Source organism: Passer domesticus, chromosome 3 (assembly GCF_036417665.1).
Source record: "Passer domesticus isolate bPasDom1 chromosome 3, bPasDom1.hap1, whole genome shotgun sequence".
In the NCBI taxonomy this organism is placed as follows: domain Eukaryota; kingdom Metazoa; phylum Chordata; class Aves; order Passeriformes; family Passeridae; genus Passer; species Passer domesticus.
This window is the reverse complement of record NC_087476.1, coordinates 72,449,570-72,476,193: the sequence shown is the minus strand read 5'-3', so window position 1 is coordinate 72,476,193 and position 26,624 is coordinate 72,449,570. Positions and strand designations below refer to the sequence as shown.

The window sequence follows — 26,624 nt, the reverse complement described above, 5'->3', positions numbered from 1 at the left end:
CCAGGCGGGTGCTGAGGACGATTGTCTTCAGGTGGGGCTGTGAAATCAAACGTCACTCTCCCACTCAGTCACTCACACAAACAGTCTAATAGCACACAAAACCCCCACCTCACCAGGGTTTCCATCTTCATGCTGCAAAAGTTACTGCCAGTTACTCTTCCCTTTTTAAGGTGGGCCTTGCTCCAGTGCAGAAAGGAAAAGGCCTAGCACATAGGACAAGTAATTACTGTTCTTCACCTTGATATTGGCAAGGCTTTCAGCACAGGCATCTGTAATAAACCTACAGCCAAAGTGGTGAGACAGGAACTGTGCTGCAACAGACTCTGAGTGGCCATGGACCAGCCCAGCTGTACCTACAAGTTCTCTTGTGCTCAGCTCCTTTATGTGCCCTCTGCCGTGGCTGTGGGTGTCGTGCAAGCCCCAAGGCAGGACTGGGACTGGGACTGGGCTCTCTGCAGAGCTGTCTGCCCAAGAAAGAGGCTGATTCCTAAAGAACTCTGATGTTATCTCCCAAGTTCCTTGTGGTACAGTCAGCAGGCAACTGCTCCAAGTGGGCAGAAAACTCCTCAGGGATTTTTTCCTTAAATGCATGAATTTTGTTTTTAAAGCCAAGATTTTTGCCTGTACCTCATTGCTCCCACCTTTATTCATAATTTTTGTACAGCAATCCTGATTTCTCAAGACAACACCAGCTCTGTGGAGAGCAACGGAAAGCTATACTGGTAATGCCAGGTATTGAGACATCTCTTTTCTTCTGCATGGCAAGTGAACAATGGTATATTACAACAAACTTGTACCCACATCTAAGTTTGTACAGTGAACCAGTTAAGGATCTGTGATTTCGTTTGCTTTTTTTTTTGTTTCAAGTGTGTGGCTGAATGCTCATAGGACAGTCTAGATTTTGATCCAAACTTTCACAAATTTAGACAGCTGTCTCTGGTGCTGTAAAAAAGCATACAATCAGCACATCTGAAAATCAATATACCTCATGGGGCTGAGTACCTCAGTTAATCAAATACTGCAACCATCAGCTTTTGCTTAGCTTCCAGCTAGCTCCAGAGTATTTTCTGCATAGTTACAAGTTTGTAACTGCTAGAAAAAAGGACAGTTGGTATTTTAAACACCATGATCTGTATGTTTTTTCATTGTTTGAGCTTCACCTTTACTGCAGCTTGATTTTCTTTCCTGAATTGTTCATTAGGTCTAAATCTAGAGAAAACAAAACCCTGTCTGTGTCAGTGATCCCAGACAGTAGGGAATGCAAGGCTAGCCTAGGGCCATCTGTTACACTGTGAGAAAGGTTTTAGGAAACAAAGCCAGCCAGTTGATTCATTATAAAATAGACATAAGTTATGAAGATTATAATGGAAACAAATCCTATGAAGACCTCTTAAGTCCCTGGCTGCTATTACTGTTACTTTATAAGTCAGCACTGGCTACCCACATCATATGAGTAATACTGTGTAAGTCACAGATGCAAAATAGCATCTGCAGAGATCAGGACCTTCCCAATGGGTACATTTAATTAATCTGAAATGATTATAGTTGTTCTTCTGGAGCATGGCTGCTGTGGGACACAATCTCGGAGTGCCTGGAGGAAAATAGCCCCATGCAAGTGCTCACTGTCTCAGAGGTCATGTGTTTCTCTGAAGACGATGACAAACTGTGTGCAACTCTGAAGAGATGGGCCTGAGGGACACTCTCTGGCTACACAGCAAAATGTGAAGCAGATGAACTTTGTTGGAAGTAGACGAAGGACTAAGAAAATATGAGATGCTATAATTCTTCCTGAAAGCATACCTGTGACGAATGTCAAACCTTAGCTTAACCATCCCTCTAAGGAACCCTGGACCTGGGACCACAACTGTTAAGAAGTGAATTTTCATCCACGCAGTCCCTAGTCTTTCTTTGTCCGCAGTTCACAGGCTGCAGTTCATGTGGCTACAATGGGGTACTTGTCATGTAGCCACACATTATGCCCAGAAATAAATTCCAAACTGAACAAGTTTTATGCAACCTTGTATTTTCGAAAGTACCTTACAGTAATCAGTAGCCAAGCAGCAAAAAAGTATTTTAATCACTGTAGCCTGTGCTATGCTGAAACTAAACACAATCCTATTTAATAAAAACCTGTGGTCACTCAGGAACAACAGTTTCAGACTGCTTGAGAGGCATATGTGCCCCATCCAAATGCTCAGTGCCAAATGAAGTATCAGGCTTTACCAAAAACACACGATCTGACACTTGAATTCATCCACGGGGCTGGAGAACAGAAAGTGGGGGTAGCATGCATGTTTCTGCAGGAAATCTCCTGGTGAAGTTTGCATGTGAAGGGGACCTCAGCTCTTGGGAAAAAAGTCTTGGCAGCAAAGTTGCAAGAAACTCCTGGCATCCAAATCAGATTTCTTCAGATGTTCATTCCCAGACTGATAAACTAGTATCAGAAAAAGATCAACTTTACAATTAAGTATTTCAGGCCCTTCTCCCTCCCCATGTCTTTCCCCAAATGAGAGCCATTCCAAAGCAGTGCTTTGCTCTGAATTGACCCCAGGCAGGGAAAAGGACCTTTGCTCACTTGGCTTTTACACCCTGTTATTAAGGAGAGACCTCAGCCAGCAGGGAGGAATAAGGCTAAGCACTAGATACTGGAAACAGCAGTTACTTTATTTGCATCCCAGCTGTTTTCATTGGTTCCCACATTTCTTTTCCCTGGGAATTCATTGTGCCTCACCACAGGAAGCTTTGGCTTAGTGTGAAATGAGAGATGGCTCACAGCAACAGGGAGACAAGGACAGCACAAGAAAATAAGAAAACTGTGCCAAGGATTGTGAGAAGCAAATGATAGACATGTACAGGCAGGGCTGATCTGAATTCCTGGGGGACTCAGGGGGAGTGAAAGACCGCCCATTCCCCATCTGCTCCTTCCTCTTTCCCCCACTGAAACTGGCACCCAAGGATGGAATAAAAGCAGAGAAACTAGAAAGGGGCAAGGGAAGCTGTCAATATGCCACAGGGCAAGGAAGGAAAGAAATAGCATGGAGGAGATTTAATAAGTTCATGGGCTGCAGTGGGCTGTAAAATTCCAGCTGTGGTGAAACCTATAGTAGATACGGCCCTGCACTCTCATGGACACCTCAAGTGTCATGCAGAAATACTCCAGCTCTTAGAAGAGGACAAAGCTCTAGAGAAACCCCTTCATTTTGTCAGTGTTTATGAATCTGTGCTCATACCTCGCCTATATTCAGGTTAATGAACTCCTTGTTTTTCACACTCAGTGCTTGGAATACTCCTGAAAAGAGAAAGGGACAGCAGTGCTATAAATACACCTCATACATATTCATACACAAGCTCTCCCGCCCACAACGAGTGGCCATGCCAAGGAGAGGGCAGGCCTGGTGCAAAGGCAGGTTGCTTAGGATTGCTTGGTGGTTGTAGCTCCTATGACAAAGCAAAGTCCTTGCAAGAGGAAATGTCTTGCTGACTTAAGGCCTTTATGCAAGGCTCACTTCAGGACTTGTCTGGAAGAGGTGTCCTGAATCTGCTAAACAGTCAGATTCGGAGTATACTTTGAAATCAAGCCATGCAATTTGCCTTCCTTTTTATATCTTCTTTAACTTCTCTCTCTCAGAAATTTAATAATTCTATTGCTACAGTCAACCCAGAAAGTAAAGAGAATCTTTACTTTTAAAAATCAGTGAAGAAAGTTGATTTTTCTTCTCATAGAGTAAATTGGGTTGTATTTGAATTCGCAGCCACACCAATGATCACTTTATCCAGGCATTTATCCAGCCTTTTAACCTATCTCTACTACTGCTGCTTTGTAATGAGAGTGACCATGTGCCAGAAATGCACTGAGACCTTGGGTGCCTTGATGTACAGGGAACCACATCTGAAGCCAAAAGGGAGCATGTGTAGCAGGTACAGGAGGTATCTGCCCAAGCACATGTCAATTTTCACTTTCCATGAGGCACAAGTAATATTTGAACCTTGAACTTGAGTGATCCCAAATAAAGCTCCTGGGTGAGCCACAAGAAGGGTTACAACATGGACTTTACCAGCATTCTTCACATGCCTTCAACATTGCTGCAAAGTTTATGTAGCAAGCTCTATTCACATGGGGAAATTTTCCATTGGCAGCAGAACATTTTTCATGTTACAGGAGAAAAGCCACCCTAAACCCAAATGCTAAACACAGCTCTTTTCTGTTAGCCTTGTACTCCATCTCAGATATTGTGCAACGCGCTCAACAGCCGAAAGCAGAACATTTTCTTTTTTCAAAGGGAATGAAATTACAGAGGAAGAAGATACTCACGACTCGCATTCTCCAGGCGTATTAGGCAGTTCAGAAAATCATCAAATTCAATCTGGAACTGCTCATCAGAGTATCGGAGGACAATCAGTTGCAGCAGGTAATTGTTGAGCTGGTATCCTTCCCAAAGAGACACACAAAGAAAAAGTGAGCAACCTCACAGTCAGGGGGAATCTACAGATCTCTATTATCTAATTTTGAGAGCCACTTAATGGGAGGATACTCCTTGGCACACATCCATCCAGAAAGAGATCTAACCACAAAGTTCCTTAAGTCTGCAATGAATAACAAACTCTGAACAGTAAATTTTTCAGGCACTGCAGTTTCTAGTCCATGCACACTATGATATATGAGAGACCATTCTGTCTTCTTGAATTTGGAGGGATTTCTGCAAAATTATCTGCTTTGGTAAAACTAAGTTGTATGAAATACTAATGCAGTTGTATGAAATCTTCACAGCATTTCTCTTACTCACTATTCCTTCAACCCTTGAACATAGATGGACTCCAAAGTGGTCTGTTTCAAGGCCTAACCCTGCACATGTGCAGCCCTGTTGAGTTTAACAGAGCTCAATAAAACACAGAGATTGCTCTCATTGCCTGCCCTTCAGGACTGGGGGTACCTGGTCCAAAATTCCCCTACTCAATGTGCCCAGGTTCTCTCTGGGGTTTAGACCTCCTCCCTGTTCAGGAGCACCTGGCCTGTGTGATTGTCCTCTTCACCCACACTGATCTGCCCAACAGGTTTACCAGATAAAGGGCAGTGCTTGTCTTACCTGCAGCTTTAAGAGCACCACGAAGCTCATAAGAGGACATGGAGCCAGATTTATCAAAGTCAAATTGAAGAAAGATATTCTGTTATGAAAGAAGCACACAGAAATACTGGCGTACGAAAGGGACAGAAAAGAAAGGTGTTTATCTCCAACTTCATAGCATAAGCATTTAAGAAATCTGACAAGACTTTGGTCTAGATCCAGTCGATTTTATAATGGTGGAGCAAATCTTGGTCCCAATTCTCTTTGTCATATGAACAGGTTGTTGGGACTTAAACAAGTACTGCCAAATCCAAGCATTAAAAAATAATGAGCTGCTCTACATTAAAAATATTGTGATTTTTTTGAAAAGTGATTTTAACTGGAAAGATGTATTGTTCTCTGTGTTTTAACTCTTAACTGACACATTCTCTTAATCTTCTTTTGTGTTTTTCTCTATTCTGAACACTAGAGACATGATATTAATATTGTCACTTACTTATTTGCTTCTAAGTATAAAAGATCTGAACAGCCACATTCATGGTACAACCAAGAGAACTGGTCAAAGAGTTTGAGGTTTGACCTATATATTAAGCAATTTTCAAGCTGGAGTTAAATTCCATCCTTTTATTGAGACAACAAATACGACTCTCCTTTGGAACATGAGTTATTTGAGCTGTCGTCACATTTAGCTTAAAATTTTCCAGCAAATATATGTGCAAATCTTCCTACAAGGATACAAGGATTTCTCAGGCTCCTTGCAAACACAGTGTGTCTTTTGTTCAAAGAGATGTGGCATTAGTACCCAGAAAAAGTGTTGGCCATTTCTGATGGGCTAGACAAGAAGCAAAGAACTGCATAGTTTGAATGCTTTGGTGAGCACAAATTCAGAAAAAACTATTAATGGCCATAAGGAAACAATTATAATGTCTTTTATTTGAATATTCAGTCTGTGATTGATTCTGCAAGCCTGCTTATTCTTACTGCTATATACAGTGGCAGGGAAATGTGTTTAAAATTAGAATCAGCACTTTCCCAGACTTCAGTACAGTTAACTTCTCAGAGACCAGTAATGAAAATGCAGAGACTTAGGAAATTATTGTTTCCTACTAGTCATGAATCATCACTTTCTTCTGTACAACAGCAGCTATGGAAACTCCTTAAGTTTCCTTTTGAATGGCTTGCTTGTGTCCATTGCATTCTTTATCCCAAACATAGTTGATTAGCTTACAAAAATCTCAGTTATTTCCAGAAAACCATTATGGTTTATCATCATGGAAAGCTAAGAATGTCTCTGACTATCCAAAACAAACCCCATGCTTTTAAAACATTTGTTTTGTGTTAAAATTCATGCTTGAACGCACTCCTGTCTCCATTTTGCTTGGCTTATACCTAATAAAGTCTTTGGGAAGTAGCTAATGAAATGGAGGAAAAATTACAGTGGATAATGTCACCTACTATCCATTTCTTCAGTTTTTCCCAGAAAACTTTGAACTCACTGAATTCCAGCTTCCCATAGCCATTGGTCTGGTAATATGAACTAAGGAAAATGACTTGTTATATGAAAGTCCAAATTCAGTCTGAACTTATAAGACTAGTTCCCTTAAGCAGAAAATGTTGACTGGAAAGCCTGTGGCGCTGCTGAAACTGGCATTGGAATTTCTCAAAAGGTAGAATTCCAGCAGTTACAGTCATGCCTGTGGCTGTGATATTGGAGGAACATTATGTGATATAAAAACACAGCTGAGCAATTCAGGCACTACACGAGGAAGAAAGATTATTCTAAGGCAAGAACAGTTTTGGATGTAAATGGGATATAAATGACTCAGAGAATTAAATTACCTGATTAAAACAAATTGCTGCTGTACCCAAAGGAGTTAGTCAACCAATGTGCTGTTCAGTACTTTTATCTAGAGACCAGGCTCTGTTGCAATGGCTCAACGAAAAATTCATGGGAGTAGTGGGGTGAGACTGGCAAAATCTGGTCCTTATGGTCTGAAATAAACACTTGTATAGCAGTTCTAGGAGGCAATGATTAGATCTGCCTGGCCTTCCCTCTGCCTGAAGTGAGGGACTCATTTCACTGAGTTACTGATGAACTGAGCACAGTTCATTTCCAGGATGAGGCACCTGCTCTGAAGTGCTAAGTAAGGACTGGTCCCATTCCCCTTCCTTTTTCCATCTTGCCAGGACAAAGCCCTTGTTCAGAAGGACACTGGCTCAGTGAGCATTCACAAAGGTCAAAACATGCCAAGCAGGGTCTAGCTAACACCTGCTGTTGTTTGAGCTGGTGACATTATTGAGGGCACCCACAGGTCCCAAGGACATTCTCATTTTTGCAAAGTGTTTTTTTTACCCAGCCAGGTTCTTCTTTCCAGAGTCATGTAGAACTCCGTCCTTCTCCTCACCACCCCATGGTGACAGTTGCCAGGGAATTCAGTAGCATGTGACACAGAGGAGACTGTGCCAGCATTGACTTGGATTTTAGTTTTTATGGTTTTGCTTCTCCATTGTGCTCCAAATAGCATGTCCAGAGTGGGATGATTGTGTCTGCATTCCTTGTGCTTCCAAAGCAGAGGAAGAGATGTCTCCCCATTTATTCAAAACTATGCAGAGATTTGCTTGGAAGCATTGCAAATCATGGAAACTATTCAGTTGTATCCTAAATAGTAAGCCTAGAACTGCTGCCATGCTCCAGGGTCAAGCACAGGCCCTGGCTCTGTGCCAATACCATGTAAGGATGAGATGTGAACATGGACCAGCTCCCTACTGAGGCTTGGTTTTTAAGCAAGGAAATTTAGGACTAGTCCCATTTCTCATTGTATGTGCAGGGTGACTAATCTGTATTGAATTTTAATATTATAAACTAGCTTTAACAGGATAAAATTCTGTTAAAGCTAGTTTATAATTCTGCTTTTGTTTTCTCTTAAATGTTTGAATGGATATTACCTCTATCATGGACTGGAGCAACAAAAGCAAAAGATAAGAACATCTCAGCTGAACAAGCAAGACATAAACCAAACATTAGATACTTGCCTTGGCAGGACTGTTTTGTCTCATGTGTAACAAAACTGTTTATTGGGAAAGCACACTGCAAAAGCAGCTCTACTTGAGGAGAAGCCATACTCAGCAAACTCAGCAGGAACCAGAACTCTGCAAAGGACAAATCTGGTGGGGAAGCACCAGGGCTAGGATTCACCTCACCTGATGTCTGAGCAGTCTTTTAGCATCCCTCAGTTAGGAACATCCAGAACAATTAATTAGCAACCATCCCTTTTGCTATCTACAAAGGAAGTCTAGAAAGCTGGCTGAGATGTAAACACCTACACCACAAATGCCTAAATTTGGACAGACAACTCTCACCCACATGTCTGTTTCCTGGAGTCCCAGGAACTAGCTGAAAGACCAGATTTTCCAGTTTTTAAACTGATTGTTAAAAAAGAGCTTTGATATCAGCAATTTTTGCCACTGCTGATCCTTAATTTCTGACTTATAACTTGCATGTACAACTCTACCTGGTGAATTTAGCCCCCCCAGACAACAGACTTTTCTTGAGTTAAGTTTTCTAGGTCTCGTTCAAATAAACAACAGCTTGAAAAATGCACTGTTCTATTCAGAAGTAGCTTGAGATATACTTCTAAAGGTGGTCAGCATCAAAGTATCTGCCTCTAAGTCAGCAGTGTAAAACAGTTTGCGCTGAAACTCTTAACCCTCCATTTATAAAATGAAAATCAGGATAAAACAGTCACGTACTTTTGTTTTCTTTGGGTAATGATCTCCCATGACATTACCAAATTCATTTCTGACATCCACGACATATAATGTTATGGACAATTATATTCATTCTTCATTTAGCCTCACAGGCACTTATTTGAAAGGATACACCCATAAGAGAAATGATATTTCGGCATGAAATGAGACTTAAGTTCTTGAATTTTATATTCTTTGCTGGAAAAGAACAATAATAAGAAAGAAATCATGGGCAAAGCTTTATTTTATAAGCAGAAAGGAAAAATAGGACTCATGAACAGAGATAGCTGACTCTTAGTCCTCATTGTGGGAGGACTGTGAACTCGAAGATGAAGGCAGCTCTCACCACAGTGAAGTCTCAGTCCAGACAGAAGATGCATTTACTGGAGACATGACAGGAAATACTGTCCTTGATTTGTAAATCAGGGGATGAGGTTCAGGGAGTGACATGTTTCCCACTATACAAAGGGCTTGTAGCAGGGTCATGAGCCACATCCAGGTCTTTAAAGTCCCATTCTAGTGCTTGTCTTTCCACAGCAGAGTGGCAGTGCAATAGAGCTGGCCTCACTGAGCTGACATGGGTCATGCTGGAGGCAGGGCAAGCTCGTGGTTAGATCATGGACCAAATGCTTCCCTGGCTCTGCCCTTGCTGGCTCAAGGATACCAGGTTGGGGTCATAACACAGCCTTGAATTTTCTATATGTAAATTAATTAAGTGGCAGATTTTATAAAATTATATACAACCCTTAACTTAGAAGTTGTCAGCACTTACTTTTTTTTAATACAGCATTCAGAACATATTCAAGCTCTTCTGCAGATATCTTCATGTCCTGCAGAAAAAAAAAAAAGAAAAAGAAAGTGAAGAATCTGTTACTTGAATGTTTCTGTAACCAGACATACCAAAAACCTTAGAAAAAACAAACATCACTCATCTGTACTTTATTGCAACTCAGCAAAAGAGAACCATACAAAACCCAGAAAAAGCTAAAAAATTTAAGGGCTGGGAAGATACAGGAATGCTGCTGTACATAAGTCTGTCTGAAGGAGATCTCAAGTGGGAGCTGTTGATTCAAACAAAACTCAACTGCAACTGAACATTAAACCAGACAGGCTCCTTCAGGGCTTGAGTTCTAGCTTTGGTCCTCCTGCTTGCTCACCAGGGACTGCACCCTTATCCATCGAGCCATAAAGCATGGTGACATCTGGTGCCCAAACAACACACTACAACTAAGCATACTCCCAAAATATTTTGGGTTTGTTTCATGCATCCATGGCCCTGTAGTGGAGCAGAAGTGTTTCCTGCCTTTTTACAACTTGCTTTGACCCAAAGTGTTTTGCACTCACCTCTCCTGCAATCTGCTCAAACAGTGCCCGGAATTGCTTTTCTTCTTCAGTTTCTTGTGGGCTTGGGGTTGGATGTAGAGGCTGCAACACCAACCACACAAGTTCTTGTAAGAATTGTAAAACATTACATTTCTCCTGCAAATAGCCCCTCTGTGCATCCTGGACAAATGTATATCTTAAAATAAGGGTAATATTCTTCTGAACTCTGCCAGATCTGAGGCCTCCCAGCCACCTCTCTGCCCGAGGGGAGTCTCACCCTCTCATTCCCTTCACCTGGGCAAGTGTACAGTGTGCCATTGCCTTGGTAAAAACCAAGAGCACCCATCCTGGAAAACACCTCTCTCTCCTCTCATCCCACCCTACACCATTCAATTTCCCTGGGCCTCCAACAACCACAGTGCTGTTGAGCTGTCTCCTGTGGTATCATCCTGGGACCTTCTTGAGAGCAGCAGCCAGAGGTGGCTGCACTTTGGCCACCTCTGTTACACAGCACAGATTTATTTTGCTACAGAACATGGCCCTGAGATTGTGGAAGTGAAGATGGCGTTGTTCGCTGGGTCCCTGGAGAAGAGTTTTACTAAAGAGGGACAAATTAGATCTTGGCTTAGCTTGTTTCCATGGAAAGGCACACCACAATTAATGGCTTATTTGCAGGGATACATTTAAACAGGAGCTGACTCAGACCCAGCTGCAATTAGTGCTCAGCAGGCAGACCAAGACATTCAAAAGCAAAAAGAATTCAATCATTTCAGTAAGCACGTGCATGTGTAAGCATTCCCTCTCAAGTCCCGTGGATACTGAGAAGTAAAATAAAGATATTTGTATGCAAAATTAATGTAGGTCTATTGGACATTCTCTTGCTTCCCATTTTTCACAATAAATAAAATGTTAAAAGATGTGAACAGCCATGTGGCTCCTCAGTGCTAATGGGTGGTGCTTTCACTGGACACATGGTGGCTGACACCCACCTCTCGTGCTGACTGGCACTGACTAGGGGATGCGAGGCATAACAATTATGATTTTGATTGTTACAGCTCTTTTACCATATTCAGCAGAGCTTAGCATTTCAGTGACATGCACAAAGCTGGCAATTGTGTAACATTCCTGTGAAATTAACATGGTTTAGCCAAAGACAGCAAAAGCAATGAGTGCTGGCTTCTGCTGAGCCATTCTCTTGCTACTTTAACTCTGTGGACTTACCTCGGGAAGATCAATGGCAACGTTTTCGTCTAGATCCCTGGGGAAAACAAAACCTAATTTGGTATCTGCTTGGGGTGGAAGCTTGCTTATTACCTTTCCCCCAAGTGAATGATAAAACCTCTTTTTTTACTTAAGAGGTTATGTTTAGCTAAAATTCATCAAACAATCAGACTTTTGCACTGTTTGAATTTTGGTATAAGCCCTTAGAACAGACATTAGGCAGGACTCAGGGAGGACACAGCTGTGCATGTCATCTACTAAAGAATTCATCTCATTCTTTATTAATTATTCATTGTGAACACATTATTTCCTCGGTATGCTTTTTTAACATGAAATTGTCTTTTGGATAAACTTTGGGAGGAAACAAACAGGAAGTAAACACTGCTGCAGTCACAGAGACCCAGACAGTGCCAGCTAGCAACCCTACCCTGTCAAACTTCCAGCAGATTCATCATGGCACACCCTATTTCTCCATCTCTTCAACTCCTCTCAAAAAGAAGTCAGGTTTAGCAAAAATGGGCAAGTACAAACAAAAACCCCCAAATGGTCAAGATGCCATGAAATGATGTCATGCTGGGTCTCTGCTGTAGAGCTGGGTGCCTGGCAGCCACACTCCCCAGCAGCCAACAACCCCATGTGCAGGAGAGCACTGGAGGGCCCCAAGCTTGCTTGCTGACTTACTCAGTGATGGCCTTCTTCTCAGAGAAGATCCTCAGGCAGAAATCTGCCTCCTGGTGTGGCTCAAAGGTGGTTGGAATAAGAATGTAATCACCTGGTGGCAGTTTGAATCGGTGGGATACTTCCCTTAGATTTATGTAGGTTTTGCTCCTGGCCTTGGAGGGGTGGTACCTGAAGAAGTCTTTGCCCAAGTGTCCATCTCTGCCAGGGCTCTAGGAGGGGAAAAACAGGCAGTGCTGCACTGGTCAGGGTGTGCTGAAAGCCATACTCACCCCTTTCCTAATCACAGAGACAAATTCTGCCTGGCACAAGTGTCACCCCAGGCTGTGATCCCGACTCTCATTCCCTCTCCCAGGTACTTACAGTAATTTAGCTCCCACCTCATGGCAAGGACCCACTACCACTGTCCTTTCCCACCCAGAAGGCAGTCTCAGAGTACTCTGGGATGTTGTCTTCCTACTTAAACATTCCCTGCCATTAAACACCACAATTCCAGATAGGGTGTCACAGAGCAGTGACAACAGATTCCCCAACCTCGGCCTCACTTGAGGACAGGCATCTGTGTGTGATGTGCCCCAGGATGCTCAGAAGAAGCAATATTCCCTCTCCCTGAGCCAGGAAGGGCGGTAACAGAATGGCTGAGGGGTCTGTTCTAGGAACCCATGACCCTGGGGGGACTTCTAAATTCTCCTCTGAGAGGACTCCATCCTCCACAGGTCTTGGTGTAACTGTTAGCTTACGTACGGAAGGTTATTTTAGGTGCAAGGGCCCCAAAAATGGGGCAGGGGAAAGTTCCAAACACCAACAGTGCAGCTCCTGTGCTGTAGCAGCAAAAGAGTACCTCATAAATAGAGTAGCCAATGGTCAGCATTTCAGCTCCAAGCTTCTTGAGTTTACGGCGACCCTTTTGCATCAGGGCTGCTATGAATGTGCAGCCATCTTGTCCATCGTCCTGCTCTGTCAAATGCAGCTTGATTTGTGGATTTGTCCAGAAAGTCTCTGCCAATGTAGAGAACACCAGAGAGTTTCTTGACTCAGAATAATAAACCACAACTACTACTACAAAAATATACCCACCAAACCAAAAAAGACAATAAAGCTGAGGTTTCACTCAAACTTAGTTTTTCCATTAATCGTTATACTTTTTTCCACTAAGCTTTGCAAAAAATAAGCCAAATCCCAAAGTCCTTCATGGAACTAGGTGTAGGAAAGATTTAGGCCTGGGGCCTTATTAAGTTACTATGGTTCAAATGAAGTTGTGAGATGAAATTTTGTTAAAATTACATAGCTACAATGATCCCATAATGCTGGTGCCATTCTGCACTAACACAGTTCAGACTCATGACACATGAATATGCTTTTCAGAAGCACATAAACGTGTTGGCTGATCTGGGCTTTTTGTCTCATTTTACACTTGCTGCTGCAGTTTAACTGGCTAATTTGAACCTAGTGCTGCAAATGTCATTAAGAGGTAAATCATATCCAATGAACCAGAGAAGAAAAAAAACCAAAGTCTTTCACCACAAAGTCTCAAGTGGGACCATATGAACATTTATCACTTTGTGCATTGCTGGTTTGTTCATTCGAAAAAGCCAACCACAGAAAGGTCTTATCATTAAAGTACAGCACTCTTAAACCACACAGTGGTTTGTGTTTCTTCATTTGTCCCTTTAGCTGGTTCCTGTCAGCTGAACTGTCCTGCACCCACAGCTCTAGCTACAGAGCTCCTCTCTGAAGAGCTATAGCTGAGGGCAGGTAAAGATTTCAGTGCCTGCTTTTCATTTTCAAACTGGTGTTTGCTTACCTAGGAAATTTCTACATCCTCCTGCGGTAGCTCCCCGGACCCAGCTTCCTTGGTGGACGGCCACTTCCCATTTGTGGGCTGTGCTGTCTTCCAGGGCATCTGGAGTCAGGTTGCAAATCTCAACTTTGTCAAAATGCACTTTGAAGTCTTCAAACTTCATCCTGAGCAAAACACATGGTAAGGAACAGGCAGCCATTCATCCTTGTGAAGGACACCCAGCAGAAGTATGCAAAAATGCAAGTTTATCTGTGGCAGAGACAGATAGGATCCAGCTAGCCCCCACTGTGCCTCGTCCAACACAGCTAATTCCATTTTTCTTTCTCATAACAAATAGATGTCTGTGGTGGTATTAATTTACACTTGTTATGAGCCATTTTACAACTTGGTTTTGGTGTGAAAAGAAACAGCAGGGTTTGCTTTACTGAGCTCTGCCCTTTCTTGTCAGCTATTCCCAGATATTGCTAGCCCTAGGCACTGCTAATTCTCACTCTGATGCTCAGGACACCAAAGCAGGGACAGCATAGCAAAATCTGTCTCTAAATGGCTTGGTTTCCTGGCCACACGATGCAATTTTGGGCCCTTTGGAACTGTGCTGCAAAGGAGAGGAAAGGGTTGCCCTTTATAGATTAGATTTGACCTCAAGGAGGCAAAACACCTGTTCTGATTTCCCTAGAGCTGTTCTGGGTTTGTACTTATGAAGGGAAAAGAAGATGGACCCTGTGATCTTAGGAGGGAAGGGACTAGGGCTGAGAAGCTGACATCTTAGCCAACCACAAGATGCCCCTTTGCATCTATTAGAAGTACCTCGACAAGACCAATCTGAAATGCATTAGACAAATGCCAAAACATCTTTGGGGTGATTAATGAGGTCAAAATGTCCCCAGCATGTCACCATGAAGATTTTCTTCAGTTCTCACAAGTCCAAAGGACAAAAGGACCTAAGAAGGGATTTTTTCCATTAATTTCACTGGTCACTTGATGCCTACTTGCACACTTTTACCTCCATCACATGGTCAGGCTTTAAGTTCTGCCCTGTATTGAGATACTTGCTGGAGTTACTTGGGTACTGTGTAAAGTCTTTGTCTCCTTTACACTCACCACATAAGCTACAGCTGTAACCAGGTCAAAAACAGACCAAAAAATCCCACCAAACCCAAAACCCAAACACAAAAGCTTTTTGAAGAAGCTGCAAATGCCCTAATGCATTTGCTATGTCAATAGAAAAAAACTCCAAATATTTTGTATAAAATGACAGTAACAGAACAGCCACTGGACCTACTTCCTTCCAGTTATCAAAATTTGCGATAAATCATTTTGTGTGATCTCAAATAACTTCTCAGGCCTGAAATTGAACTTTTGTTTAACCTGCAGGCAAAACCTGGAATAGCTCAATTTCATACCTCTCTAGATTTACCTATGTGTAAAAGAATTAAGCATCTGTCCCCAGAAAATGTGACCCAACAAACACATTGTCACAGCATCATTGATATAGGGCGGGGGGAATCACGTGCAAGTCAACCATCTGCTCTGTCTGAGATCATGAATTTGGCATGAAGAACACTTCACACTTCTAAAGCAATTTCCACCATGTTGGTTTCAGGGTTTTTTTAAATTACATAATTTCATTTCATCTCTTCTTCAATTTTTCCACAATTTCACACATATCTTGGTGCTGTTTTCTTTATGCAACTGGCAGTATTGCTGGTAGTATTGTTTCTCAGCACTCATTATCTTCCAGTACACGCCCAGAATGAATCTTGAGGGCATTTCATAGCTGATACAGTGCAATACAAGGCTCCCTTTTGTAATCCTGCCTTTGTTCATGGGAAGGATTTGCAGGGTGTTACATTCATGGGAGACACACAGTATTTGAAATACCAGTGCCATTAACTAAACTGATTTTTGAGGACTTTTCTTATTAAAACAGATATAGGCACACACGAAACATAGAAAACAAGTGGAGCATTCTACCTGCCGTCTCTTAGGCAGAAACCGAGAATTTCATAATGCAAAGGCTTCTTCCTTTATTGCTTGTTTTGGCCACTTGCACCTTGATTTCTGATTAGAGTCCCACACTTTAAGAACCGGTGTCTTACCAGAACTCTCCATCATCCCGTGCTGCCTGAGACAGGCGTCTCTGCTCCGATGGGCTGACTGAGCGCCACTCTGCAGAGCTGCAGGAGAACAAACCCAAGCTTTACTACAGGCATGTGGCAATCAATTTTCCCTGGCTCAGAATGACTGGCAGGACATAACAGCAGGCTGTTCTTCTCTCACATGTGTTTTATTTGTGCAGCTTACACAAAACCAGTTGCATTTAAGAGGCTTCCTGATCCCACTGGCACTTACTTATGGTCACAGAGACCCAATCAATGCAGTCATAAGCAGCACCAGGCCAAAAATCCCAAAGCTGCTCCAGAGTGGTGAGTTATTGACATTGGGACTGCTCTCAGGTATTTGTGTTACAGATAATAGGGTTATTGGTAAACCTCAAGGCGTTGGTAAGTAAACACTCTCCTTAAATCTGTATTCCATGTGTAGCACCATGATCTTTTTCACTCTTGTTGCTAATTTAGGACCAGATGTTTGTTTTAAAATTGAGTAATGGGAACTGAATAGGTTCCTTCCCCTGCACAGAGAGATTCAGTGAAGTAACTGGGGCCCCAGATTACATCTTTGCTTCTTTTTCATGCACCCCTTTGACTCCAGCTGTGGCATATCAAAACCAAACAAAACAAAAATGTGATAAAGCTTTCCAGGAAACTGGAAGTGCACTACTTTTCCAATTTGACATAATAAACTTAGGGAGTAGAAGGCACCTTGTGTTGTGGTTTTTAATTCCAGCAACCACTGCAAAATGTTAATGTAAGCTCCTGTACTGACCTGCAAGCCCCCTTCATCCTTAGTTCCAGAAAGCTTCCCAAGTGCAGAGTCAGAGTTCTGCTTTGCAGAAACAGCCCTTTTGATGAACAGCATAAATTGCCAGATGCCTGTCCTGATCATAACCTCTCCATGTTTTTCAGATTTAGGAACTCATTATTCACATCAATTATCCATGTTTTTCGTCAAGATAAAGGATTTGAGCTGATGTGGACATATTTAATTTACTTGTGAGCCATAATAAGGACAGGGAAATTTGAAGTAGTCCTACAAATGGTTACATGTCTCAGCAATATTAAAGGGCCAGGCAGATTATGTTTCCTCTCCTCTATGTCTATGTGAATTAGAAAAAAAACCTCAGTAGAAGAAGTGAAACAAAAATGAAACAATGCATTATGTGCAAAATATACTGAAAAGTGTGTGTTGGAGAAGAATGTAGTATTGATTTTTTACCCTGTATTTTTTTTATTTTGTATTGTTTGCACTTTGTTTTAGTGTTAGTAGTAAAACCTGACTGGTTCTCAGGCTAATGCTGTTGTGGTTTGGGGTCCTTCCACAAGTTGGCATGGAGAGGGTCTCATTTAATGGCCATTTATTTTTATTAAGGTATTACTCCTGATGTGTTTAAGAAAACCCAAACAATAAACAGAGAGATGCAAGCTATTCAGAGGGGGTAATACATTATCAATTTCAGCTTATCTGTAGTAGGACAAAGTATGGATGTTGTGTCACAAGTACTACAGCAACAGGCTTGTATATATTTAACCAAAAATATCACTCCAAATGTGTAACTTTTACAATTGGGAGTGTATTAATATTAACTTATCTCATTTGTATTCATGCATGATTTCTGCTGATGCTAGGTTTTGGGGGCTAAACAACTTTGACAGTGTCCCTGGATTGCGCTGCTTTGAATATGCTGAGGGGGAGATGCTGTAGGACAGAAATGCTATTAGGCACATGCAAACTCTTGGTTTAACTTCTCGTGGAGCAGTTGGGGCTGCAGGAAGCCAGCTATGGAGCAGAAACTGGGATTTGTGTAAGGGATGATGCACTCACTTGTCACTCCAAGGGCCGTTCCACTCCACCTGTCCCCATGGGTTCCTTATCCTTATGAGCTGCACTTGCTGGCCCCTATAGCTCACCTGGGGAAGAAGAAAACACAGCAAATATCAAGTGCCAGGATACAGGGAGCAAGGCTTCTCCAGTGTGCAGAGGCAGGTGTTAACGGCTGAGCAAAAGGTGCAGAGTGCCACCGGAGATGTGGGAGGGAAAATTGGATTGGAATTTGGATAACTTCCCCCATCACCTGAGGCTGAGAGAATACACCCTTATCTTTTCCCCAGGTGTCTCCTTGCCCTCTGCTGCTGGACATACCTCCTCAATGCCAGTCACAGAGTACGCATGGCCTTTCACGAGGCCAAACGGGGTTCGGGCTTCTGACTCGGCAGCACTGCTGGTCTGGAATAGGGGAAGAAAAATGGGAATTAACCTCTCTCTTCAGAGTGAGATCACAAGTGGTGCCACCTGGTCCCTTCCAAGCACCAGGCTAACCAGTGGCTAACCCATACTACAAACAGGGAACTCGGCTTTCTGCTCAACCATGGTGCAGTGGTCCCCTTTGGGGAAAAAATATGGAAGATTTTAAACATTGTTTAAAATGAGGTGGTTCCAGGGTGGAATTCCTCCTCTGCCCCTTTGATTGTGTTTCAGTACCATCTACATTTTCTGACTGACATCAGGTGTTCACATGGTCTCATTTCTTGTAAAAAGGCTTTGATGGAAAGTGATGGTGGTGAAGGGTCCCATCAGCCAGCTAAGCATCACACTACCTAGTTCAATAAAATTTTAACTAGTCTTTGCAAGCAAACTTCGTCAGCAGGAAAAGTGAAACTCAAACCAGAAAACACTGAACCCCAAAGTTGTAGGCACCAAGAAATTGATTTCTAACTTACATCAATAGAACAGCCCACCATTGAGCATCTTTTCAGGGCTTTTCCTAGGATTTCATAGAAATTGTCAGGAGCCTCCTTAACATCATACGTTTCTCCTATACCCCCAGTGAAATCTTCCATGGCCTCTATTGTACTGCCACCCTTCAGAGACTCGTAGCTGCCATTCAACCTGGAAAACACACACTGACTGTGAGAGCTGCTTTCACAATATCCATGTTTGAGAGCTTTCTTTCACATCTGTAGAACTGCAGCAATAGCACTGAAATCAAAACAAGTACCCCACAGTGTACCCAAGCAGTAGTATTGGGGTCATTCTGCTTCCCTTTTTAGTTGCATTCTTAATTCATCCATTTCTCCGTTCCTTTAAAGACCAAGGGTGCTCTTTCTTTAGTGCCAGTTGTCAGGCTGGCAAGGGCAGCAGCAAATGCTAGAAGCTGCTCACTAGAATTGTGAATACCATATGAACAAACTGTGAACAATGTATGTACAAGTAGCAAATTATGTACGTGCAGTGGGACTTACTTGGCATAGGCTTTCTCTAGTAAGGCACTCCAAAATTCATTCAGTTCAGCTGAGTGCAGGAAAACCAGCCGGCCCTTGAAGGTGGGCAATCGGTCATCAATCACGACATCCAGCCACTCGTTGTGCTGCCAAAACTGAAAGGATGGTGGATGAGTTTGCTGACAGCACAGCATTTCCTGAGAGCAGGATTCTGGTGACACAGCATTTCTAATTGTAAGGCTTGATTAGAAGACATGTAAATAATCTGCTCCTGCTCTGCCCTGCAAGGCTGCTCTCTAGGAAGGGTGGTCTGTCTTAAGAAAAGACCAACACAAAATGTGTAGATCTGCAATGTAGCTCCTTGCCTGGATTATGTCAATCACATAGCTACACCAGTGTTCACCACATAATTCAAAACTCCTTTAGGACACACTGTGTGTTACAGATACCAGTTCAACTACTTTAAGGATTTATATCCTAAGTGAGGTGTGTGTGCCCAGGAAAATGTGAAATTATTTCTAAAGCCATGTATCTGTTCACATAACAGGAGTGGCTGTGTTTGTGCCTATATGAGGCTGACGTAGCCCTCTAGTTTGTTTCTCAAACCATGTACAACACTGTAAACTCAGAAACCCTACTTTTTTCAGTGTCTCCTCTGCAGTACCTGCCAGCCTCATTGCAAAATAGACCATGAAATGTAATGACAGAGATGGGTTCATTCTGTGACAGATGTTCACCTTACCTGGAAGTGAAATATTCCAGCATAATCTGGCCCAAAATTTTGATCCAGTGGCACCACTCGTGCTAGTGTTTTTTCATTCAGTGTGAGAGAAGCTATGGCTGCTAAAAGCCAGCAGTCACCTGTGGATTGAGAAGGGGGAAAGAGGAGGAAAAAGGGGCCAGAGGAGATGTCATGACAGTTAGCTGCAACTTGCCCTGCAAACCAAAAGACACCCTGCATGTCGCCAGAGAGGATGTCTCTGCCTGGCCAGGGCAACTTCAGTCTGGAGAAGCTGGTAGATAAAAGACTCCCTTGGGCCCACAGTACCCCGAGTGAAGATCCTTCCCTGATCCTGAATCCCACTGCACCAAGATGGCTCCTGGCATGGATGGGCAGGAGCTGTCCAAGAAGCAGCTGTGGGCCAGGCTAGCCTAGGCAGGACCTCCAGCTCCACTGCTCCCACCAGGAGGGACAACATCACCCCCCTGTGAGGACACTGCTGCTGCTCCTCATGGTGCGTACACACAAAGACACCCACCCAGGGGGAGTCACTCACCAAGATCCCCTTGACAAATGTCAGTTCTGGTGGCTCCTCCAAGGATAAACTTGGGGTCCTTGACAATGTCCTGCAACAGTGACACATAAATCACTTAGAATTTCTAAGGAAAAATAGGAGAATATCACCATCACTCTGAACCAGACTTGCAGCGGTGCTAACGAACCCTGTGTGCCACACAAGCTGTATAATCCTGCAGCAGTGTTGCCACCACAAAGAACAAGATGGGGAATCCTTGCTAATTAATTACAGTGTAGAGCAATTAAAGAATCAACTATCCCCATTTTTTCATAATTAGTTGGCTGCTAATGAAAGGCTGGCATTCTTTATTCATCTGTAGGCAATTGTTAAAATATCATAGCACAAACTCATCCAGAAGATTGATGTCAGGCTGCAGCCCTGGTTAACAAGGCTTTTTGTTAGCTTGCTTTCCTCCAATGGTTGGAAAAAATAAAATTGGCAATTTACTTTTAACTGAACTAGTAAGCCTTCTATTTACTTGCATGTAATACCTGGAACATACAGTGTCTGACAACCATGAGACAATTTACTTCTCAAAAAAGCAAACAACAAAGCTTCAGTCCTGCTAATTTTTAGGAGGAGCTAACACTACCCACCCTGTGTGGTCAGAGGTCAGAGGAATGGTGCTCATGGTGGCATTACAGCAGTTCTCAATCATTCATTAGACTGGTTTAATTCAATTGCTAGTACCATGGCTGGATAGAAAAATTATAGTGATGAACCAATAAATGTGGCAGGAATTCTTCTTCCTCCATTTTCCCATGAACTATATACTAAATGTGATTGATTGAACTGAATGGAAAGGGGAGAGGAGAATATCTAATATATTACTGGAGGAATAGGCCTGTAGTTAATCAGCTTGCCCTAATATATTATTGCAGACCCTGTGGCATGAAGCAGATCCTTCTGCCTAAGTGGCAAATGAAACAAATTAATGGGGAGGGCGGAGGAAATAGAAGAGCACATTCAGTCATTTAATCCCTGCATTTGGCTGATTGAATTGAGTTGCTTTGCGTTCATATCACTGCATTTTCTCAGACCATAGGACAGAATATTGATAGTTTTGTTCAGCTTCCTGCACTTTTTGCTGAAGCACCCGCTGCTGGAGCCAGGGCACTCCCCTCAGTGAACCAGCACTGCTGCGGAGCTCCCCCTGCAGAGGCAGGATCCGGGAGGAAGCTGGTTTGCATATTTTTTGTTTGCCTTTGCTGGGGAGGAGGTGGTGGCCGGTTGTGCCTCAGGCACAGGTGCCCCGGGAGGAGGTACCACAGAACACCACATCCCTAGAGCGTGGAGCAAAGGGAAGCAAACAGCAGCTCCTCCTCACCTGGCCCGCCTGCTTGTTAAATACACTCAGTCTCGTTGGGACTGGCCATGAACAATAAAACCACAGCTCATTGCCTTGAGACATTGGTATAGCAATGGCTGATAAACTAGCTGATGTTCAACAACACACTTTGTTTTAGCTCTCAGGAGAAGTAATTCTCATTGCAACTAATGCATTTAGCTGTTACCAAGAAGCCCTGTATGTTAGCAAGGGACAAGATAAAAAACCTTTCCACTGACATGGGTTTGGTTCATGACTCATTGTTTATTACACATCTCTGTAACTCATACATGGGAAAATGTTTTCAACCTCCTACATCTAAAGCAATCAAAAATATTTTTTTTAAAAATCAATTAAAATGAATTGAAAGGGTGTTGACTGGAGTTGTGACACATTTTCTGCTGAACAAAAAAAACATGCTCTACAGTTTTTGAGTGGATGTTGCAAAAATAATATTAATTTTTAGATGGTAGAAAAATGTATCAGGACTTTCAGCATGTTAAAGGACAAAACCCAGCATTCACACACAGCATCCAGTAATTTAAGGATTCACCTGCACAAAGATATTGCCTGGAAGTAGGAACATACAGTCTTCAGAGAGATAAAACATAGTAACCCATGACTGTCCTGATGCTGCATTAAAACTGTGTTTCTTTAAACCCAAAAGAAAACAAATTGCATCCCAGTGCCTGTCTTGCAGTGTAGAGGGGGTGCATAGAGACCTAAAACACAGTGGGAGTGAGATTGTTTGTGATTTCTGTGATTACATTTCTCTGCCTGGTCCCAACCTGTCATACTGGCTGTATGACCGTGGCTGTTCATACTAGGAATATTTATTTCTTACTTCCTCCTGTAGACCACAGACTCATTTGAAATTGGTAAAACCTGTTTGTCTTTCCTTTTTTGGGTTGGGTTCGGTTCTTTTCATTCTTCAATTTATGTGTCTACCTTTCCCAGACACTGAGCTGTTGAATTACGGAAAGGAAATATAATTAGAAAAGAGTCCTATGTTCTTCAGATTGCTCTAAATTTTTGATAAAGGACAGTTTGAATTTGTAATTAAAAATTATTTAAAAGCATTGCTAAACAAAATCACTAAATGTCTGAATCTTGGAGCACTTCACTTATGTAGAAAGTCAGATATTCATCTGATGCAGATCCAGGTAGCTCACTGATTGCAGTGGGAGATTGACAGATTAGTGCTAGTTGAAGGTCTTGCTCATGCTACTACAAATATGCATATATGCAGATATATGCATGTCAAAGTAGTGAGAAAGCCTTCTCTATTCTCATTACTAAAGATTAAACTCTAACAGATTGTAAATCAGAAGATTTAGATTACTTGTCCCTGCAATTACCCTCATGTACTGTGCCACACTTCAACCAAGCTACTGTAAAATACTGGTGGGAGAGGCAGTAAAAACCAGCCACCATGAAAAGAAGTTGGAATATAGATACCCTGCACAGAGGCCATGCTTTTGTGCTCAGCCTCTCCAGCTGTGGCAACTCACCTGGCACATGCTCCAGGCCAATGTTCCCTTTGCAAAGCAAAATGTGTTAAATTGAAATTGTTACACCAGCTCTATTTTGCTGCTGCTCCTGGTGGATAATAGAGATGAAAACGACTTAGCTTAAATGCCGAGGAGCCAGAGCAGAGCATAACTAATACCCTGTCCTTACACATCCTCTCAGCCTCCCTGAGTTTTATTTCCCGCTGTGCAGCTCACAAAAGTGCGTGGGGGGAATTGGAGTGTAAAGGCAGATGCCATTTGAGGTAACTTACTCATCCTGGTGTAATAAATAGGTGTGATTCGTGCTGATAAAATTGAAACAGTAATCAATATTGATACAGTAATTAATATTTGGAAATAATAAAACAGTTAAAGGTGTAATGCCAAGAAAGAAAGGGAGAGGAGGGGCTTCCTCCCCCCACTTTCTCCTGCAGATGTTCAGAACAGGAAGAAGCAAGAGATAACTATTACTAAATTTAGTTGGAAGAGAGGAAAATTTGGTTGGACATCCAGGAAAATGCTAATTATACGAGATTTATTGCTTTGATGCTAGAACATAATATTGGCTTATAGTGTATTAGCTTTGGCTTACATTATACCAGCTTGGTGCGCATGTGTAATCCAAAAGGTGAACTAAAGGACACCGAGGAAGAGGAGAGGCCTTCATCAGAGACAACCCCCCAAGAGTGGTGTGACCACCTAAAAAATGGTGGAGCATGCGTGGTAAAGGTGATGATGAGGGTGGAGATACAAAGTGTGATAAATTGAAAATGGGAGGAGATGACATACAGCATAAAAAGGGGAATTTTGGGCTTGGCAGTTTGTATGTGAGGTGACAGGGTCAAGCCCTGCCCTCCATACCCCGCGTGGTTATTTTTGCTTATGCACGATTATCAGAACCAAAATTATCCCTTATTTTAACCAAATTATATTGTCAATATTTTGAGTGTATTTAATTTTAGATATTTTCAGCTATTTAATTAAAATTGCTGCTACATTTAATTTTGTTTGTTTGTTTTTATGATGGGATAATTGGGCAAATATAACACTGGAAATGTTTTCAGTTCAGCATACAAAGATCCTGAAGAAAACAGATGATTCTCCACTGCCCCTGTGTACCATACACAAGGGCACACAACCTCTCAACCAGTCCTGGTCACATTTTACACCAAATTTTAAATATTCCAAGCCCAAAAAAGACAAACTAGCTCTTTAAGATTTAGTGTCACAGCCATGTGCATTTTTGGTGCCTCTCAGCACTCTAGAGTGATCATACCCAAAGCATCTGAGCCTCACAGCCTCTCCTGTGCTGGGAGGGCAGCCCCACAGGCCACCTGGCTTTCTGGAGCACAGAGAGGCAGCAGTGACTGTGGGGGCTGCACTTAGCATGTGCTGGGATCTCCAATTTCTTTTCACAACTGAAACTTGTCCAGGAGTAACAGCTTTAATTCTGCTCTGTATCAGTACTATGTTAACTACCAGATGCTGAGGCACTGAATGCTTATCACTGGGATTTAAGATAATTCAAACCCTTCTTTAAGCTTACTTGGTTTTTCTCTCCCTTGGTATCACTATCACCAACAAAAGGTTTTTTATAAAGGAAGAAGCTTCCAGACTATGAAGAAAACCCAGGATAAACATCAGTCCTTAGCAAAGAAATGAAAGGTTCCCACATTTTTTTCAGTGGTTAGTAGTTCCAGAGTGAAGTGGGAAGAAGGAACCTGGAGTAATGCTGGGTTTGTGATCTGAGAGCATGTGACTGGTGCAGCTTCGGGCTCCCCGTGTGTTATTAATGACTGTTATGCAAGATGCATTAAGAGATACTCACTGAGCCCTTGGCTACTGCTGAATGGCTCAGTAACCACAGCATGCAATTGTAAGCTCTCAGTGTTCCCTGATGGAAGTGAGCAGGTAAGTGTAAGACTCTAGTACTCTAAAAGTTAAAAGGTCTGAATTTTTGAAGTTGATCTTAATTATGAATTTCCTAATTAACAACACTCAATTTTACACAGTTAGAACATTATCATAATGTATTTTACCTTTAATTCCTTGTGTGCCCTCTTATTTTCATCTTTTGTCTGGCAATAACATAAGAGAGAAGCTGATTATGAGTTCTTTATGCCTGCACATAAATACATGTGCATAAGTGTCTGCACAACGAGCTACACCTGAAACATGGGGTGAAGCCTTCCAGCCCTTTCATCCTGCAGCTTGAGCTCTTTGCGGGGAGCATCCCAGTCCGGAGCCACTATTCCTGAGGTGGGAAGGGTTTCCCCGCACACTTCATCTCCACATCTCCCTGAACGTGTACTTGGTGCAACCCGCAAGCACAGCTGCCGGACTTTGGGCAGGACGGGAGGCACGAACACAACGGCGTACTCACCCCAGGCCGCTTCCAGACGAAGGGAATGGGTGGGTTCTCACTGAAGAAGAGAGACGAATTGCAGGCGGGGAAGTCGGGGTCCTCAAAGAGGACGCCCGTGCGCAGGCACTCCTGCCTCAGCTGCTCGTAGCCCTTTCCCGAGCTGTGCGTGCCGCGGGCGGCCCCGGGATGCGCAGCCGGCCGCGGCTTCGAGCCCTGGAGCAGGCACGGCATGTCTGCCGCCACCGGCCCGGAGAGCCGGCGAGGCAAGGCTTGGCTGGTGGTGGGGACAGAACGGGTGGGGAAGGAGAAGGGAGCAAGGATACGGAGTGCCTCACGTGCCTTGTGAAGGACAAGGGGGTGCAAAGGACTCGGTGGTGGGGGAGCCGGCAGTGTGCTCCAGCCTTCCTCCGTGTCACCTCCCTGAGCTGCTGCTGAGTGAGTCTGACCTCCCGGCTGCTCTGCGCAGCACCCGAGAAGAACACCCTGAAAGCAAACAGGGAGGGAAGGCGGCCGGTCCCGGCCAGCCTGGGAGCGGCCCGGGGCTGTCCTGTCCTTCCCTGCAGGGCTGCGCACCGCTCCCCGCCGGCCCGGCCCGGCCTGGCTTCCAGCTATGGGCCACGGAGCTGAGCCTTGGCAAGGAAACCAGAGCCCAGGGCGGCTGCGGCCCCTCTGCGAGCTTGCCTGGCTCTCCCAGATGGGAGAGCAGCCTGGCCGGCCTGCGGCAGGGCTGCCTTGGCGGGCAGGGGTTGTCCCGGTTGGACATCATGCAGGAGGGACAGCAGGGCCGAGAGATGCCGTGGCCATGGCCGCTCTGCTGGCCGGGGCCTGGTGTGCACACGACGGGTGTGCAAAGCTAGTGGGGAGGACTTGGAGCAGGATACATCCTGGGCAAACACAGAAAGAGCATTAGAAAATGTTATCCTGGGGATGGTTTCTGATGGGTCACACACT

General features: G+C 43.3%; 1 protein-coding gene across 4 annotated transcripts; it reads right to left on the bottom strand.

The window, feature by feature from the left end:
- Positions 1-360: 360 nt before the first annotated feature.
- Positions 361-26,096, bottom strand: CAPN9 (calpain 9). 4 transcript variants are annotated; one of them, XM_064413886.1, is made up of 20 exons: positions 25,692-26,096; positions 20,450-20,519; positions 19,915-20,033; positions 19,194-19,327; positions 18,672-18,840; positions 18,094-18,177; positions 17,776-17,861; positions 15,933-16,010; positions 13,837-13,997; positions 12,874-13,031; positions 12,036-12,244; positions 11,355-11,391; positions 10,155-10,235; positions 9,583-9,640; positions 8,944-9,008; positions 6,519-6,587; positions 5,085-5,163; positions 4,313-4,429; positions 3,231-3,289; positions 361-2,434 (listed from the first exon to the last, which is right to left on the bottom strand). In XM_064413886.1, the coding sequence occupies exons 1-20, from the start codon at positions 25,902-25,904 to the stop codon at positions 2,408-2,410; spliced, it is 2,073 nt and encodes a 690-aa protein (XP_064269956.1). In that variant the 5' UTR covers positions 25,905-26,096; the 3' UTR covers positions 361-2,407. The 4 variants fall into 4 exon arrangements, 3 of the variants coding, with proteins under 3 accessions (XP_064269956.1, XP_064269957.1, XP_064269958.1); XR_010358951.1 differs by lacking the exons at positions 361-2,434; positions 3,231-3,289; positions 6,519-6,587; positions 8,944-9,008; XM_064413887.1 differs by lacking the exons at positions 361-2,434; positions 3,231-3,289; positions 4,313-4,429; ... (1 more) ...; positions 6,519-6,587; positions 8,944-9,008 and adding an exon at positions 9,036-9,193.
- Positions 26,097-26,624: the final 528 nt, after the last annotated feature.